General features: G+C 40.6%; 1 protein-coding gene across 1 annotated transcript; it reads left to right on the forward strand.

Annotated features, from left to right (window-relative positions):
• The first annotated feature begins 1,423 nt into the window (after positions 1–1,423).
• On the forward strand, positions 1,424–19,719 carry LOC114503711 (olfactory receptor 7A5-like). Its single transcript, XM_028521347.2, has 2 exons — positions 1,424–2,582; positions 18,409–19,719. Exons 1-2 carry the CDS (start codon positions 1,659–1,661, stop codon positions 18,430–18,432), a joined length of 948 nt encoding a protein of 315 aa, XP_028377148.2. The 5' UTR covers positions 1,424–1,658; the 3' UTR covers positions 18,433–19,719.

Consider the following 19,719-nt stretch of genomic DNA (forward strand, 5'->3'; position numbering starts at 1 on the left):
CAGGGCCCTTCCTCCTTCATAAAAGCCAGCAGTGCCACCCTTTCTCTTGGTCTCCCTCTCTGCATCTAGGGGAGCACTGTGCTGACCTTAGTCCTCCCAGATGATCCTGCTCATCTTCTACCTTCAAGTCAGTCGATTAGCAGCCTTGTTCCATCAGATACCCTCATCCTCCCCTTGCTAGGAAAAAATATTTTATTTCAAGGTACTTGGGACTAGGTGGTATACACCTTATAGAGGTGCTTATTCTGCCTGCTAAAAATGGTTTTGCAGAAGTGTATTATTTTGTGCTAGTCAAGGACCCTGATATTAAGGATACACAGATTATATCATAGCTTCTGGAATGAGTGAACACACTCTTTCTCTACAACCCCATACAGAGACAATGTTTGGGTCACAAGAACTAAAACAACCTGCAACTGGGTCTAACACAGAACCATAGCCTTTCTTCCCAGAGCGTGGTCCACAGACCAGGACCTACAGCATCAACACTACCTGGGTGCTTGTCAGAAACACAGCTTCTCTGAGCCTGAAGGACCTGCTGAATCAGACTCTACATTTGAACTAGAATCCTGGGGACTTCACAAGCCCATGGAAACTGGAGAAGTGCTGGGCTAAGCTAGGTTCTGTCACCTTTTCTATTGACATTTGGGGAAGGACAAGAATTGGGGTAGGGGGTGTGAATTGTAGGTGTTTAGTGGTATCCCTCCAGGCATTGCTGGAGGAAAAATCATTTCTGGTGGAAGCCCACTGCCTAGAAGCAACCTGAAATGATTATAACCATGGCCCATCACATGCTCTGATATTACCTTTGAGCAAATCACTACACCCCTGCAGCTCCTCCGTAAGGCCTGGGTACTGGCGGTTGCCTCTGCTGGGCACACACTTGCCCACATAAGCTTGATCTTCCTCCCTTTCTCCCTTGAGTTTTGTGCTTAAACATCACCTTGTTGGCAGGTCATGCCTAAAGACACATGAGAAATAAGATGGCTTAGTCACTTTCTCCTTTAGACCTGCTTTCATTTTCTTCATAGGATTTGTCACTATCTGTAATGTTATATTTATTTCTATTATTTGTTTCTATATTCTATCCCCAAAATTGATGTGTAGGTATTTGTGTTCTTTTTTTCTACTCACAGCCCAGACAGTGCTGAAAACATGATCAGCAGTCAATTTATAGTTCCGAAGTACATGATATATTTCTCATTAAAACTGAAGTGTTCCTGACACCTTAGGAAGAAAACCTGTTGGGATAAATATTCCTGCTCTAAGATGACACAGACAACTCCTAGACAGGAATAGTCCATCCCAAAATATAGAAATTAATTTCTATTTTTACAAAGATTTTATTTATTTATATTCAGAGAAGGGGGAAGGAAGGGAGGAAGAGAGGGGGAGAAACACCAATTTGCAGTTGCCTCTTGCACCCCCTCAACCAGGGACCTGGCCCACAACCCAGGCATTAATCAAACCCAAGACTCTTTGGATTGTATCCTGGCACTCAATTCACTGAGCCATATCAGCCAATGGCTGAAATTAATTTCTTGACCGCAAATTATAAACTGTAACATTAGTGCAAAGTTAGTAATGCAGGTGTGTATGAAAATTACTCCTGTTTTTTTCTCCTTCCTGAAAGTTAGGAAGGAGAAAACCTCCACCTCATGGATCTAGGGAACCTTACTAGAGTGTCAGAATTTCATCTTCTGGGACTCTCAGAGGAACCAGGACTGCAGCCCCTCCTATTTGGGCTGTTCCTCTGCATGTACCTGATCACTGTGCTAGGGAACATGCTCATCATCCTGGCCGTCAGCTCAGACTCCCACCTGCACACCCCCATGTACTTCTTCCTCTCCAACCTGTCCTTGGTAGACATCTGTTTCACCTCCACCACCATCCCAAAGATGCTGCTGAACATCCAGACACAGAGCAAAGCCATCACCTATGCAGGCTGCATCACACAGATGTATTTTTTCATACTGTTTGGAGTGTTGGATGACTTCCTCCTGACTGTGATGGCCTATGACCGCTTTGTGGCCATCTGCCACCCCCTGCACTACATGGTCATCATGAACCCCAAGCTCTGTGGACTGCTGTTTCTGGTGTCCCTTATCATGAGTGCCCTGGATTCCTTGCTACAGTGCTTGATGGTGTTGAGGCTATCCTTCTGCCCAGGCTTGGAAATCCCCCACTTTTTCTGTGAACTCAGTCAGATGACCCAACTTGCCTGTTCTGACACCTTTCTTAATAATGTTGTGATTTACTTTGTAACTGTGCTACTGGGTGGTGGTCCCCTGGCTGGGATCCTTTACTCTTACTCTAAGATAGTGTCCTCCATACGAGCAATCCCATCAGCTCAGGGGAAGTATAAAGCATTTTCCACCTGTGCATCTCACCTCTCAGTTGTGTCCATATTTTATGGCACAATCCTAGGAGTGTATCTCAGCTCTGCTGGTACCCACAGCTCACAGTCAAGTGCAACAGCCTCAGTGATGTACACTGTGGTAACACCCATGCTGAACCCCTTCATCTACAGCCTCAGGAATAGAGACATAAAGGGGGCTCTGAAAAGATTCTTTGGATGGCAGGTAAACAAGAGATAATTAATCTGAAATTGAAAAAGTGACCTTGATTTCTAGGCCCTTAAATGCAAAAAAAAATATTAGAATCCAAATTGTGGAATTTTAATTAGATTGTGGTTTTTGAACTTGCTCCTATTATTTCTGTTCTGGAATTTCCATTTCCATGAGTTCAGCTTCTCTGTGAAAATTAAATCATCATTTTATTAAGCTTTCTGCTACATCTATTATCTAGACAGTATTTCTCTTTCTTATTTTCCTAGCTTCACATAGTTTTTCCCAACATTGATCAGAAATATTTGTAAATTCCAGTTTATTTCCTGGCAGCATTGATTTCTCTTTGTTTTATATATTTTTATTGTTGTTCAAGTACAGTTTTCTGCCTTTCCTTCCCTTGCCTCCCACCCCAACCCTCCCAACCTCCCTCCCCTATTTCCACCCCCCCTTGTTATTGTCCATATGTCCTTTATCCCTTTCCCCCATTGTCCCCTCTCCTCTTCCCTCTGACCACTGTCAGCCTGTTCTCGCTTCAATGTCTTTGACTATACTGGAGAGCATTATGCTAAGTGAAATAAGCCAGGAGGTAAAAGACAAATACCATATGATCTCACCTTTAACAGGAACCTAATCAACAAAATGAACAAGGAAGCATTGATTTCTTAAGACTGATTTCTCCTCAAATGACATACATCACTGTAGTAATATGATCTTGTTTCATAGATAGATAGTCATAAATATATTCTCATATGGAAAATTTTTTAACTTGGTTACTCACACCATTTATATACTTTCATTCCAGGAAAATCTGAAGCCTCAGCTTTTACTGTGTGTCCCTCATTCTTTGTACATCAGTACCTTAGTGGCTCTTCCTGAGGATGTAGAGTGATCATTGTTCCCTGTAAGTCTCAGCCTGTTGACAGTGATGCTACAGGATAGGAAGGCCTGGGCACTGGCCTGGGGTCCTGCTACTTGTTCCTCAGACCACACTTAATGTTGCATGACAACGGCATTTCATGGTCCTTATTGTAATTGCAACAACCATCATGGAACTATGAAACTGTAAGGATATTACTCTAAGGTCCTGGAGGGTACACGGCACCCTGAGGGCCACAGAAGGTTTGGAATGGGGGTGGGGAGAAGGAGAGAGAGAGAGTGAGAGAATGGATTGAGTTGGGTGGGGAGGCTTGGGTGTTTCTCTAAGAAGCCTTGTCACACAGTTGGAAGAAGAATTATTTGAGATGGATGTCTTTAAAACAAATGCCTCATACCTGAAAAACTATAATGTCATTATGAAGTGACCTTATGGGTCTCTTTTAATGGCCCTTGTTTTGAAGTCTATTTTGTCTGGTATGAGTATTGCTACCCTGGCTTTTTTTCCCTGTCCATTTGCTTGGAATATTCTTTTCCAACACTTCACTTTCACTCTGTGTACAATGGCCATCATAAACAAATCAACAAACAAGAAGTGCTGGCAAGGGTGTGGAGAAAATGGAAATCTAGTGCATTGTTCATGGGATTGCAAACTGGTGCAGCCACTGTGGAAAACAGTATGGAATTTTCTCAGAAAACTAAAAATGGAACTGCCTTTTGAGCCAGCAATTCCACTGCTGGGATTATATCCTAAGAACCCTGAAACACCAATCCAAAAGAACCTAAGAACCCCAATGTTCATAGCAGTGCAATTTACAATAGACAAGTGCTGGAAGCAACCTAAGTGCCCATCAGTAAATGAGTAGATCAAAAAAGTATGGTATATTTACACAATGGAATACTACACAGCACAAAGAAAGAAGGAGCTCCTACTTTTTGCAACAGCATGGATGGAACTGGAAAGCATTATGCTAAGTGAAATAAGCCAGGCAGAGAAAGACAAATACCATATGACCTCACCTGTAAGTGGAACCTAATCAACAAAACAAACAAATGAGCAAAATAGAACCATAGACATGGAAATAAAGAACAAACTGACAGTAACCAGAAGGGAGGTGTAAAGGGATAATGGGGCTAAAAGGGGGAATGGTTTTCAGGAACAACTATAAAGGACACAAGGACAAAATCAAGGGGCAGGTGGGATCAGGCAAGGGAGGTGGGGATGGCTGGCGTGGGGGGGAGTGGGGAGAGACTGCAGAAAACTATACTTGAACAACAATAAAATAAAAGTGTAATGTCAGGCATTTACACTAATCTCATCCTACTGGGTTTTATAACCAATCTCCTTGTTTTACTGTCCTATTCAGCTCAGTGCTCAGAATACCTGCTACAGTACCTACAAAAAAGGTGATTTTCAAGTATATATCTCCCAATGGGTTCTATGTGTATATGAGGCAGGACAGAAAGGACTTAGGGAAAATCCCAACAGGTGGCATGAAGTGGTAGGAACAGACATCCTCTCACCAGACCACACCCCCATTCAGTCATGATCAAAGAGAAAACAGTTTATCACAGGAAAACCTCTCTGGTGGGTGTCGAAGTCAACAACAAGGACTGGCTACTCCAGATGATACCAAAATGGAGGAAAAATGGACTGGAGACCCACCCATTATACCATCATTATAATGAAAATTGACACCACAAATTGAGGGGAGCAAAGGCCATGACACTTCCAGAAGGACCACGTTTGAACAAGGGCCCTTCCCAACCAGAAGGCGGAGTCAGAGTTTGGTGCCCTAAAGGTTGAAGAAACCCCTTCCTCCACCTTGGGCATACCCTCCTGCACCTTGTACACACATAAAATCCCAAAAACTAACTGGTGCGCAAACTCTGTCTCCAGGTAGCCCTCTTCCACTCAGATGGGTACTTTTCTTTCCCAGTGGTGCCTGGGCCTCTTTCTTTTTATCTACCTGAATAAAACCTACTCTATTGTCACCCTAGTGTGTCCTTGAAATCTTTCCTGGTAAAGTCAAGGACCTAGAGGTCGCCTGATACATGGAAGTTCACAGACAGAGCCTAGGCAGGGCCAGCCCAGGTGCAGAGGTGGTCTGGTAACAGATACGTAGGTGAGAGGAGCAGGGTCAAAGGGACAATGAGGTATATGTGACATTCTGAGCTAAAGGTAAAGTAAGGCACCTGGAGCATCACAGGGGAAAAAGGTCACTAGCAGGACAGTAGGATAAGCAGATATTTGGTAATTAGAGTTTGTCCTGTCCTATTCTTTGATCATAAAGAGTTAACTCTTCTGATAACTTTTATTATGGGCAAGGCCCCAAATTAAAAAACTGTTTGTATTATAGTGGTATTTTTAAATATGCTTTATTGTTTATGTGTTTACAGTTATCCCAATTTTTCCCCTTCACTTCCCTCCACCTAACCCACCTCCAACTTGCATAATCAATCCCCACACTATTGTCCATGTCCACGAGTCCTTCATATTTATTCTTTGACTAATCTTTTCACCTTCTTTCAACCAGTCCCCACCTCCCCTGCCCCTCTTACTCCTGTCAGTCTATTCCATGAATCTATACCTCTGGTTCTATTTTGCTCATTAGTTTATTTTGTTCATGACATTCCTCTTATAAGTGAGATCATATGGTATTTGTCTTTCACTGACTGACTTATTTCACTTAGCATAATAGATTCCAGTTCCATCCCTGCTGTTGTAAAATAAGAATCCCTTCTTTTTTTCTTTTTTCTTTCTTTTTTTTTCTTGCTGCCTAGTATTCCATTGTATAAATGTACCACAGTTTTTTAATCCATTCAACCACTGATGGGCACTTAGGCTGTTCCCAGCACTTGCCTATTGTAAATAGCGCTGCTGTGAACCCAGGGGTGCATACATTTTCTGAATTGGTGTCTCAGGATTCTTAGGATATATGCAGCAGTGGAATCACTGGGTCCAAAGATAGTTCCATTTTTAACTTTTTGATGAAATTCCATGCTATTTTCCATAGTGGCTGCACCAGTCTGCATTCCCAATAGTGCACTAGGATTAACTTTCTTCTAAATCTTTACCAGCAAGTGGTATGGTTTCTTTTTGTTGTTGTTGTTGTTGTTGTTGTTGTTGATTTATTAATTATAGGGAACTGTTCCAAGTGGCATGGAAAATGTATCCCAGCCCCCACTCAGAAAGGCCAGTGGGGAGCAAGGTCAGCACACAGGACTCACACCCACGGATAGGTTCTCCCATGGGGGATCAGGCCTGCATTATACCTAGGCTGCTATGAGACTTGCTTTTGCTAAAACTCTCCCACCTTGGATTGAGGCAGCAAATGTTTACTGCATATCTTTAAAGTAACTTCCTAAAGTCTGTGCTAAATCTTCCAAGTATGAAGTGTAACCAGTTCAACCAGTTTTTCCCTTGATCTGTAACATCCTTCTCTTTGAAGTAATCAGCAACATTCTTTCCTTTGTTATCTGTAAAAGGTAATCACCTTCAGTGAACCTGTGCATAAAATGAGGACCATTCTCAACACAATGTACCCAGAAAAGCAATAAAATCCTGTCCAGGCAGGGGTTGGGGCCCTCTCTTTCTCTTAGAGAGTGGCCATGCCATCCCTTTTTCTCCACAGGGCTTCTGTAGTCCGTGTGAATTTGTTCATTGCAGCCACAACACACAGACCATGCAGGCTGGGGTCCACAATAATTAATGATGGCCACTTTGGCAGGTGTGAGGTGATATCTCATTGTGGTTTTAATTTGCCTCTCTTTGATGGCTACTGATGTTGAGCACTTCTTCATATGTCTCTGGGTCATCTGTATGTCCTCCTTGAAGAAGTGTCTATTCAGGTCCTTTGCCCATTTCTTAATTGGATTGTTTGTTTTCTTGGTGTTGAGCTGTATGAGTGTTTTAGATATTTTGGAAATTAAAACCTTGCCCAATGTATCATTGCCAAACATGTTCTCCCATCCAGCTGGTTCCCTTTTCATTTTGAAGATGGTTTCTTTAGACATGCAGAAGCTTTTTAATTTGATGTAGTCCCACTTGTTTATTTTTCTCTATCTCCCTTGCCCTAGGTGATATATCAGCAAAATATTCCTACATGAGATATCTGCAATTTTACTGCCTATGTTTTCCACTGGGATTTTTATGGTATCCTGGCTTACTTAAAATACATTTAAGTATTTTATCCATTTTGAGTTTACTCCAGTGTATGGTGTAAGATGATAATCTAGTTTCATTTTTTTGCAAGTACTTGTCCAGTTCTCCCAACACCATTTGTTGAAGAGACTCTCTTTATGCCACTGTAGGTTTGTGCCCCCTTTGTCAAATATTAATTGACCATAAAGACATGGTTTTATTTCTGGGTCCTCTATTCTGTTGCATTGATCTGTGTATCTGTTTTTATGCCAGTACCAGACTGTTTTGATTACAGTAGCCTTGTAGTATAGTTTTGTATCAGGTATTGTGATCCCTCCTACTTTGTTCTTCTTTCTCAAGATTGCTGAAGCTATTTAGGGTCTATTATTTGGTTCCATATATATTTTTGGAGTATTGGTTCTAGATATGTGCAATGCACCATTGGTATCTTAATAAGAATTGCATTGAATCTATAGATTGCTGTGGGTAGTATGGATATTTTAATGATGTTAATTCTTCCAATCCATGAACACATTTTATGCTTACACTTACTTGTATCTTCCTCAATTTCTTTCTTCATGTCCTATAGTTTTCTGCTATAGGTCTTTTACCTCCTTGGTTACATTAATTCCTGGGTACTTTTTATTTTGTTTTTGCTGTAGTAAGTGTAAATAGTTTTCTTAGTTTCTCCCCCACCCCCCCGTAGTTCATTGTTGGTATGCAAAATGCTGTCAATTTCTGAATATTGATTTTGTATCCTGCTACCTTGCCACATTCACTTATTAGATCCAGTAGTTATCTCGTGGAGCCTAGAGAGTTTTCTATATACACTATGGTGACATCTGTGACTAATGGCAGTTTTGCTTCTTCCTTGCCAATTTGGACACCTTTTATTTCTTCCCGTTGTCTGATCACTGTGCCTAGGACTTGTAGTGCTATGTTGAATAAGAGTGGTGAAAGCAAACACCCTTTTCTTGTTCCCAATCTTAAGGAAAACACTTGTAGTTTCTGTCCATTAAGTACGATGCTAGCAGGGGTTTTTCTACATATGGCCTTTATCATGTTTAGATATGTAACCTCTATTCTCACTCAATATTCTCTGAGTATTTTGTCATAAATTGGTGCTGGATTTTATCAAATGCTTTTTCTGCATCTATTGATAGGACCATGTGATTTTTGTCTTTCATTTTGTTTATGTGACATATATGCAAATTTAAAATTTTAAGAGAGATGTGAAAGTTTCTATTTGGCTTCCAGGGTCTCCATTGCCTTTTGCTCAAAATAATCCACATTCACAGCTGTGGTTACTCATTCTGAATCCCTACATTAGTGACCAGATCCATTCTTTAGCATATACCGGTCTAATTTTCTCATTACCATTTATTGGAGACACTATCCTTTTTCTCATTGTATATTTCTGGCTCCTCTGGTTAACTTAATTACCTTATTGTATAGGTTTATTTCTGAGTTCTCTATTCTGTTTCATTGATCTATGAATCTATTTTTTGCCAGTACCATACTGCTTTAATTACTATAGCTTTGTGATGTAGTTTGAAACTTGTGAGTGTGATGCCTCCAGTTTTGTTTTGCCTTCTCAAGATTGGTTTGGCTGTTGAGGGTCTTTTGTGGTTCCATACAAATGTAAGGATTGTTTGTTCTATTTCTGTAAAAAATGCCACTGGAATTTTGATAGAGATTGCATCAAACCTGTAGATTGTTTTGAGTATGTTAAAAAACAGTTCAACTTAGTAAATTTGAAGCTCTAATTGGCTTTATAAAGTAAGTCATCCATCAGGCCATATCTCATCTAGCAACTAAGAGGGAGCTCTGGGGGCCTATACAATATGGAAGGTTTATATAGAAAGAAGAGTGGGGCGAGGGAGTTATTAACAACAGAAAAAGGATTTATTGGGAGCTGTGACATCTTTTACACAGGGCACACGGACAAGGGGATTTTTTAAAAAATATTGTTCTATGTATCTTAAGACCTGATTTTTAATATATTTTTTATTTTGAAGTTTTCATCATGCAGATTCCTTTTTCATTCTAGGGGACAGAGGGGGCCAGTGTGACAGGTTACAGTACTGTTGTTTCACCAGAAAATTCCAGCCTGTTTGATTAAAGTCATATTCCTATGAGATGTTGAAACTGCCTTAGATGCAGTATTAAATCTCAGTTTGGTATCCTGGGCTTTTAACACTAGTGATGCCATTTTGAGCCTGGGCTATGGACATTTTAACAATATTAATTGTTCCAAGCAGTGATCACAGTATATTTTCCTATTTATTAGTATCTTCTTCATTAATATTCAGCAGTACCTTATAGTTTTCAATGTACAGATTTATCACTTCCTTGGTTGTGTTTACTCCCAGTTTTATTTTTTGATGCAATTGCAAATGGAACTGTTTTCTTAATTTCTCTCTTTGAAACTTTGTTATTAGACACTACAGATTTCAGTAAACTGATTTTGTATCCCACAGAGGTACTGAATTCACTTATTAGTTCTAGCAAAGTTTCATATTTTAAATAATTTATTGGAGTTAATGACTGAACTAAATTGAACATTCTTAAAAAGCAAAATTTGTTGAATTAAAAGAGGCATACAGAAATTATGGGTTCAAATACATTTTTTCTTGAATAAATCCTCTTTGGTGCCAAAACCACAGTCAATAATATTTTTCAGTTCATAATAATACTTTGAAGTTGGAGAAGAGCTGGTCTTGACTAGGTTATATTTCCTTTTAAATTTGACATAATTATTTGTGTTGGGTATTGTAGGTACTTAGCAGCCTCTTTTCAGACATTGCCACAGAGCTGGAGGGGAAAACCATCCTTGAATGGGAACCACTGCGGTGTGTGAGAACTGGAAGCAGCCTGACATTCCAATCATCCCCCATTCCTTACTCTGATTATAACTTTGGGCAGATCACTCAACTCCTTCCAGTCCCATTTCAGCAATGGGGAATGGAGTTCATAATTGTTCCACCTCACAGAAGAAATGTTTATAGAAATTAAGTTAAGCAATGTTAACAATAGGCACTAAATTCAGCGTATATGGCATAAAATTATATAAATTCATCTTCTACTTAACAAAGGTTTTCTAGTGAGGGAATAAATGGCAGCCCTTCTGATCTCAGTATGAAATTTCTCATTAAATTGGCAAATGAAGCCAAGGAGTGTAGTGCCCAAAGCTCTACATCAAAGATACACAGTTGTCTCCCTTGTTGGAGAGAAATAACAATTGCCTGGAGGTATCATAGGATATTCACCACCACAAGTTCATGAATTGAAGTCCCAAGGGTTCTAGTGAAGGCAGTGTCCTCAGTCTTAGACTTTGGAGAAACTTTAACTCAAAGTGCTGGGAGGTGACAGGATTCCCTTGACTTCAAATCTAATCCATTAGAAACAGAGAATTAACAGGCAGATTTTCCATTCAGTCCACACGAGTGTCCCAAAGGGAAATGAAGTGCTCAGAGGAGGGAGTAACAGGGGGATGGTATCTAATGAGCAGATGAAGGGAGAAGTAAATATCTCCTCTGTGGCAGACTCTCAACATGGGCACCTTAGGATGCGCAGAATGTACTTGATTTTTCAGGAAACCTAACTCTGGTCCAGAGACCAATATCTGACTCCTTCCTGCTCTTTTGTCTGAGGACAGAGCTTCAGTCTCCAACATTAGCCATCCAGGGCAGGATTCGTACTTCTACAAGGAGCCCTTCCTTTCAGAGACCCTGCCCACGTGAGTCTCAGAGTGCAGCAGATGGTGTGGAAAAAATCCAAAGAGAATGGGTCCTAGAATTTCTACCACTGGTAACCTTAGAGACTAACCAGGCTAGCTCAGAGCTGAGAGATTACCATATCTGCTTGCTAGGTGAACTAATGACTATGAAATCAGTTTTGTATATTAAATTCAAATATTTTTTCCTAAAGACAATGCTACTTGACATAGAATTCCTTTACATAGGTATAGATAATTTAGGGAAATGTGTGAAAATGTACTAATTTTATGTGGTCACTCAGTCATATTGTGTCTCCTCCACTTACTTCTTTTTTAAAATATATTTTATTGATTATGCTATTACAGTTGTCCCATTTTTCCTCCCTTTACTCCCCTCCGCACTGCACACACCCTCCCACCCACATTCCCCCTCTTTAGCTCATGACCATGGGTCATATAAGTTCTTTGGCTTCTACATTTCCCATACTATTCTTAACCTCCCCCTGTCCGTTTTCTACCTACCATTTCTGCTACTTATTCTCTGTACCTTTCCCTCCCTCCCTCTCTCCCACTCCCCCACTGATAAGCATCCATATGATCTCCATTTCTATGATTCTGTTTTTCTTCTAGTTTTTTGCTTAGTTTGTTTTTGTTTTTTGTTTTTAGGTTTGGCTGTTAATAGATGTGAGTTGTCATTTTACTGCTCATATTTTTTATCTTCTTTTTCTTAGATAAGTCCCTTTAACATATCATATAATAAGGGCTGGGTGATGATGAACTCCTTGAAATTGACCTTATCTGAGAAGCACTTTATCTGCCCTTGCATTCTAAATGAAAGCTTTGCTGGATAGAGCAATCTGGGATGTAGGTCCTTGCCTTTCATGACTTGGAATACTTCTTTCCAGCCTCTTCTTGTCTGCAAGGTCTCTCTTGAGAAATCAGCTGACAGTCTGATGGGAACTCTTTTATAGGTAACTGTGTCTTTATCTCTTGTTGTTTCTGGGATTCTCTCCTTCATTTTAATCTTGGCTAATGTAATTATGATGTGTCTTGGTGTGTTCCTCCTTGGGTTGAACTTCTTTGGGACTCTCCAAGCTTCCTGGACTTCCTGGAAGTCTAGTTCCTTTGCCAGATTGGGGAAGTTCTCCTTCATTATTTGTTCAAGTAAGTTTTCAATTTCTTGTTCTTTCTCTTCTCCTTCTGGCACCCCTATGACTCAGATGTTGAAATGTTTAAAATTGTTCTAGAAGTTCCTAAGCCTCTCCTCATGTTTTTGAATTCTTGCTTCTTCATTCTGTTCTGGTTGAGTGTTTCTTTCTTCCTTCTGCTCTGAACCATTGATTTGAGTACTTGTTTCCTTCCCTTCACTGTTGGTTCCCTGTAGATTTTTCTTTATTTCACATAATTGACCTTCATTGCTGCCTGGGTCTTTTTTATGCTATTGAAGTACCCAGTGAGGTCCTGGAGCATCTTGATGACCAGTGTTTTGAACTGTGCATCTGATAGGTTAGTTATCTCTTTGTCACTTAGTTGTTGTTTTTCTGCAGTTTTGAACTCTTCTTTCATTTGGGCCATTTTTTTTGTATTGGTGCACCTGTTATGTAGTAAGGGGTGGAGACTTAGGTGTTCACCAGGGTGGGGCAACCCACGTGGCTGCGTCGTGACTCTGTATGTAGGGGATGGGTCCGAGAGGCAGCAATGCTGTTTGCTCACCTCTCTGCCAGTTTTCAGTCACTTACCCCACTACCCACAAGCAAATTAGGCGTTTCTGGTGCTGATTCACAGGTGGGTGGGTTTTTGTACATTATAGGACCCTGTGGGTATTCTCCACAAACTCTCCTGTGAGGCTGGGAGTTTCTCCCACTGCTGTCTCAACCCCCGCAGGTTCTTACATTCAGAGATTTTGAGGCTTTATTTCTCCATACTGCATCTCTGGGTTGTGCAGTCTATCTCACTCCCTAGTTGTTCCTCCTAGTTTATTTGCATGCAAATGTGGGACTACCCAGTCTCCCAGCCACTGCCTTGCCAAAAGTCCTCTCCACCCAGCTGCCTGTCTCCACCCCTCCTACCAGTGTGGATGAATGTTTCTTCTTTAACTCCTTAGTTGTCAGACTTCCATATAGTTTGATTTTCCATCAGATCTGGTTGTCTTTTGTTTTTAAATTTGTTGTCATCCTTGTTTTGGCTGTGTGAGGAGGCACAGTGTGTCTACCTACACCTCCATCTTGGCCCTCCCCCCCTTACTTTTTAAAGTAGAAGTTCTCCATATTCTTTAACCTTGGCAAAGAAATTATTTTTCTTTCAATTAATATTCAGTTGATATGACTAAATTATTATATTTTATAGCTTTGTCTTTTGGAATTATTTGTACGATTTCATTCCATTTTATTAATACCATTATAGAATCCTTCCATTTTTTATATTATGAATATTGCATACTTTAACATTTTTTCTATGTAAGAGCACATATTTACAATACCACATAAGTGAACAAAATCCATGAACACCCTGCTCATTTGATCTCACATTATAGAAAGGATGCCCTGTTCCATAAAGCGTAAGTGTGCTATGACATCATATCCTCAGGGAGAAATATGTGAAGAAAAGAAATCAATAATTGTCACATCAGCAGGATATGTAAAATTTGTTCATGAGGAACTTTGCATGTTGGCAAGATACAGAACCAGGACTAGTGTGTACCTATCAGATGTGTCACAAAAGAAATCAAAACTCAAAGCCAAGAACAGCAAAGGAAAGATGCCACAAAGATAATGAGAGATGTGCCAGCCTCATCCACTGCTGGACCATATAAACACAAGGGTGATGTAGTAACCACAGAAGAGGTACAGGAATGACAATTAGATCAGAGGTCAGTGGAATGATAACGGTCTGGTCAGTGTGTGGTCCCTTGAGTCTGAGCCTTCAGCACCCATGCTGGCTGACTCTTCTTTCTGCACCTGGCTCTTTGCTGGGCTCTTCACTCTTATTGCTTTCCCTCATTAACAAGAACTGGGCTTTTGAACTCTTCTTGCATTTATTGCATTGAATTCCACATTCTTTTGACATGTCCCAAACTAAGACATGCCTTTTACACTACAATCCAGCATTTTTGCACACAGGCCCAGAAACACACACACACACACACACACACACACACACACACAGTCATACACATGCATGATCAAAGGGAACCACAAAATGATTATGTATGTACTCTCACTATGTATGACACATTCTAATATTTTCTTTTGTGCCCTCTTGATTCAATTTTATTTCATTCTTATAAACCATAGTCTAACACCCTAGTTTATGCTGATCTCAGAATGTGGAGAAATATTCCTCCAGCATGTCCTCCACACCTAGGAATGAGATAATGAGATATCTCATTCCATTGTGGAGTACATGTTTATTCAGCTACACTCCACTGAGCCTGGTGGGGGAGGAGGAATTTGAATAACATGCTTCATGCTTCAGGCACTCACTCTCTAGCAAGTAAGAAAGACATGGAAATAAATAAAAATCACACCATTGGTGCTCTAACACCTCAATCAGGGGTGTGAGAAGTGTCCTTTTCCTGTGCTAATATTAGGTAAAAGAAAAGGCCCATGAAGGAGACAGTTCATCTCTCTGAAAGGGGAGATGGAGTTTGGAAAATGGAGAGGGGGTAAAGAGCTCCAAAGGGACCAGTGAGGAGACTCCAAGCACAGAAGAGTCAGTGTATCAAGGCCTCGAACCCTAGGCTGTGGTGTCAGGTGCAGCAGACAATCAAACCCAATGTTCAGGAGATCAGTGTGGGTGAGGGCAGGACCCTATGAAGGTGAAACTGGCAGAAAGGTCACAGAGACTTGAGCCTCATGTTTGAAGCTACAGAATTTTGGCCTCTGTCTCCACTGAGCAGTCACTAGTGGAGGCATTTAATTCAGAGATTCCATGATCTGCTTTGAAATACAGAAAGTTCTCTCTGACTCCACATGACCATTTGGCTAGAGGGGTGCCAGCATGATAGATGGGAAAGATGACAAGAAACAGAAATATGGCTGTGCAATTGGGGTCCAACATGTTGGGAAGTAGTGGAGACATTTGAGAGGCAGAAGGGAATAAACAGCTGCATCTCATCCCAGTGGTCACCACTCACTTAGCAACAGGAAGGGCCTAACCCAGCTCCTTTCATATAATGTGTTGATTATCTGTCCATGGTAGGCGGACAGATGCCTCAGTGCCCACTATCAGGTGAGATCATTAACAATTTTTATGTTGTGCATCTGAAACAGTTAATGTCAGAAACCAATGTTACCTCATTTTTAAAAAGGGAGCATATAAAAGTCATGTAGGTTGTACCAAAAAATACAATTAAATTAAAGAAATAAAATGGTTTAGATGGCCTGCAAGTTCAAACAGCTGATATTTGGTAGATAAGTTGAAATTAGCCATGTAATCCAAAAGCTTAGCATATATTATCATTTAGAAACTGGTTTCCATTTCATCTTCAAGAGCCTCCACTATTGTCATTGTATTTGCTGATGCTGACTGTGTTTGTTTCCTTTGCTTGTTTTTAGTAGGATGTTTGATGTGTATGACACCTTGACAATGTAAAATAACACTCTTCTGTCTTTGATAAATTGCTATTTGCTGTTTTATCAGTTATTCTGGGTGTGAAGGGCATAGAACTGGGGTTGAAATGCTGCCAGAACCAGGGAGCTTTGCCTCATCTCAGCCGCCAAGTACCACCTGAGCAGTTAGATCTTTCCCCTTTACATGCATGTTTTCCTCTCTGTTTTTTAACCAGTTTTTAAAATTTCTTTAAAAAAGGACGCATAATGGTCATATGAAAATAGAGTCCCATGATAACTTATCTATTCGAGGCTTAACAACTAGAAGTTGAATACTGTTTCTTTTTTTTATTGTTGTTCAAATACATTTGCCCCTCTTTTCCCCATCGTTACTCACCCCAGCCCCAGTCACCCCAACCTCCCACCTTTAATCCCCCCCACCATTGTCTTCCCTAAGAATCCTGAAACATCAATTCAAAAGAACCTATGCACCCCGATGTTCATAGCAGCATGATTAAAATAGCCAAGTGTTGAAAACAGCCTATGTGTCCATCGGTAAATGAGTAAATAAAAAAACTGGATACTATTTCTATATTCAGGAGAGTGAAGATAGTCTGATGTTGACATCATGCCTTGTATCCTTCCTTTTCCAATTACTGTGACAGAGTGAGAAGAGCTTGGTGATAACAAGGCCCCAGAAAGTCACAGTGTGTGTGTGTGTGTGTGTGTGTGTGTGTGTGTGTGTGTGTGTGTGTTGTAGGACAGTTTGACCTGGGCGCATATACTCCAAAATGTGTCCTTTAACAAACAGAAGCCAGAATATTAACCAACCCATGAAAATAAAAGGGAGATCTCTTGCTATTTACAAGATTTTTTGGAAACAACTTAATAAAATGCAGGGAACTGCATGTGAGCAAGGGATTCTTCCTGTCTCTGAGTTGCAGCAGCAGCAGGAAAGCCACCTCACTCCCCCTCATTCTCTGACGCCATCTCTCATCGCTCTGCTCTTTCTCCTTCTACTCCCCGTGCTGAGTCCTTTCTGAGTCCTGAGTGTCTGAAACAAGTGACATCTCTGGGTCTTTGCACTATTTTCCCCACCCCACCCCCTATTTCCTCGTGTCTCACACTCTGTTTTCCTAGAAGTCACTACTCAGGTGTCATCTTGTTTGCAGGGCTTCCTGAGGGCCCAGTTAAAAAAAAAAAAACCATCTACTCTCTTTTACACCTACTTTCTTTTTCTTCACCTAACACCATCTAACATGATGTATGATATAAATACATATTATATATTGCTTCACTATCATTATATTCTAATGATTTTGTCACTCACCATCCTAAACCCTTACCCTAGAGACTGGGATATCAATAAATATTCCTCAAGTGCATGAAAGTACTTCTCATTAAAATTGTGTAACCATGACAACCTTAGGCAAAGTGACTGAGGAGGACAGAAATTCCTAATGAGAGATGTCATGGAAGGGGATGCCATAAATAGCATGATACACACACAAAAATAGATATTATTTTACTGTAAAATACAGTTGTAGTATTTGAACTCTGCTAGTAAAATTTTCATTTGTATAAAAACTGATCATGCCATTTTTTTCCCTACTAGTCACCTGCACCACATGGTACAAGGCAATAATACCCCAATTTCAGAATTTCGTCTCCTGGGATTATCAGAAGTACCAGAACTGCAGCCCCTCCTATTTGGCTTGTTCCTCTGCATGTATCTGATCACTGTGCTGGGAAACCTGCTCATCATTCTGGCTGTCAGCTCAGACTCCCACCTGCACACCCCCATGTACTTCTTCCTCTCCAACCTGTCCTTGGTAGACATCTGTTTCACCTCCACCATCATCCCAAAGATGCTGCTGAACATCCAAACACAGAGCAAAGCCATCACCTATGCAGGCTGCATCACCCAGATTTATTTTTCCCTACTCTTTGCAGTGTTGGACAGCTTCCTCCTGGCTGTGATGGCCTATGACCGCTTTGTGGCCATCTGCCACCCCCTGCACTACATGGTCATCATGAACCTCTGGCTCTGTGGACTGCTGGTTCTGGTGTCCTGGATCTTGAGTGTTCTGGATTCCTTGCTTCAGTGCTTGATGGTGTTGCAACTGTCCTTCTGCCCAGACTTGGAAATCCCCCATTTTTTCTGTGACCTCAATCAGATGACCCAACTTGCGTGTTCTGACAATTTTTTAAATAACATTGTGATATATTTTGCAACTGTGCTACTGGGTGGTGGTCCCCTGGCTGGGATCCTTTATTCTTACTCTAAGATTGTGTCCTCCATACGGGCAATCCCATCAGCTCAGGGGAAGTATAAAGCATTTTCCACCTGTGCATCTCACCTCTTGGTTGTCTCCTTATTTTATGGGACCAGCCTAGGAATGTATCTCAACTCTGCCAACACCCACAGCTCACAGTCAAGTGCAGTCGCCTCAATAATGTACACTGTGGTCACACCCATGCTGAACCCCTTCATCTACAGCCTCAGGAACAAAGATGTAAAGGGGGCTCTGAAAAGATTCTTTGTCATGATAGTTACAAAAGGGACAATCATTCTGAGGCCAAAAAAGTAACCTTGCTTTCTTGGCCCCAAGTCTCAAAACTGTAAATGGTGATTCTTTCATCAGATTTTGGGTTTTAAACTTGCTCCTTTTATTTCTGTCCTGGAATTTCCTTTGTTTTTTTCAACTTCTCCATATAGTTTAAGCCACCATTTTATTAAGCTTTCTACTTTGTCTATTATATAAACAGTTTTTCCTTTTGTCCATTTTCCAAAAATCAAAAAGTTTTCTCAAACCCTGATCAGATGTATTCGGAAGTGTTTCTTTACTTCTGTGGCAACATTGATGTCTTTAGAATAATTTCTTCTCAGATAACATATAGGGCCAGCAGAAGTAAGGCTTGCTTGAGTGTGGTTGGTAGGGTACGTGAATACCTCACACGAGATGGACAGCAATTTCAACATTTCTCCTAAAGTATCATATGGTGTGTTTGACTATGATACTGCTTTGTTACAGAATTACATGCTTATGATTGTATAAGAAAAAGGAGGTGTTAGTGGTGCTGGACCATGTATATCATTGTAAGTAGTTACTTCTTTTTTTATAGATAGAATAGTAGTAAGTGGTATGACTCGTGGAAAAACTTCACTTGGCTACTAAGTCCTTTAGATAATTTCATTCCATAAAAATCTGAAACCTCCATTTTTACCTTGTGTCCCTCATTCTCTGTACATCAGTACCCTAGCGTCTCTTCCTGGGGATGTAGACTTCATCATTATTCCCTGTAAGTCTCAGCCTGTTGACAGTGATGCTATAGGATAGGAAGGCCTGGGCACTGGCCTTGGGTCCTTCTACTAGTTGCTGAGACCACAGTCAATGTTGTGGCTGGATGGGCCCTTATGGTCCTTATTGTAATTCCAAACACCATCATGAAAACATAACATTTATTATACACAAGTCAAACACATCTGAAAGCCACACAAGATGGTGTGTGTGTGTGTGTGTGTGTGTGTGTGTGTTTGCATGTGCATGTATCTCTCTGTGTGTGAAAGAGGTAGAGAGAGAGACAAAGAGAGAGAGAATGGACTTGGACTGAAGTGTTCTGCCTGTAACGGGGTTCAAGAGCAGGGTGGTTAGGGTTTTCAGATTCTCTTTTTATTGGCAAATTCAAAACATAAGAGTGGGAATTAGAGTTAGGAAATAAAAGCCAGCAGCATCCATGTGGTCAGTTATTTAGGTTACTCAGATTTTTCTAAAAGGGGAAGTTTATCACATGTTAATTCTTGTATAAAAATTACAAAAGTTCTGTGTATATTCCTGGGTGTAATTCCAAATGAACTTTGTC

This window comes from Phyllostomus discolor, chromosome 8 (assembly GCF_004126475.2).
Source record: "Phyllostomus discolor isolate MPI-MPIP mPhyDis1 chromosome 8, mPhyDis1.pri.v3, whole genome shotgun sequence".
NCBI lineage: Eukaryota > Metazoa > Chordata > Mammalia > Chiroptera > Phyllostomidae > Phyllostomus > Phyllostomus discolor.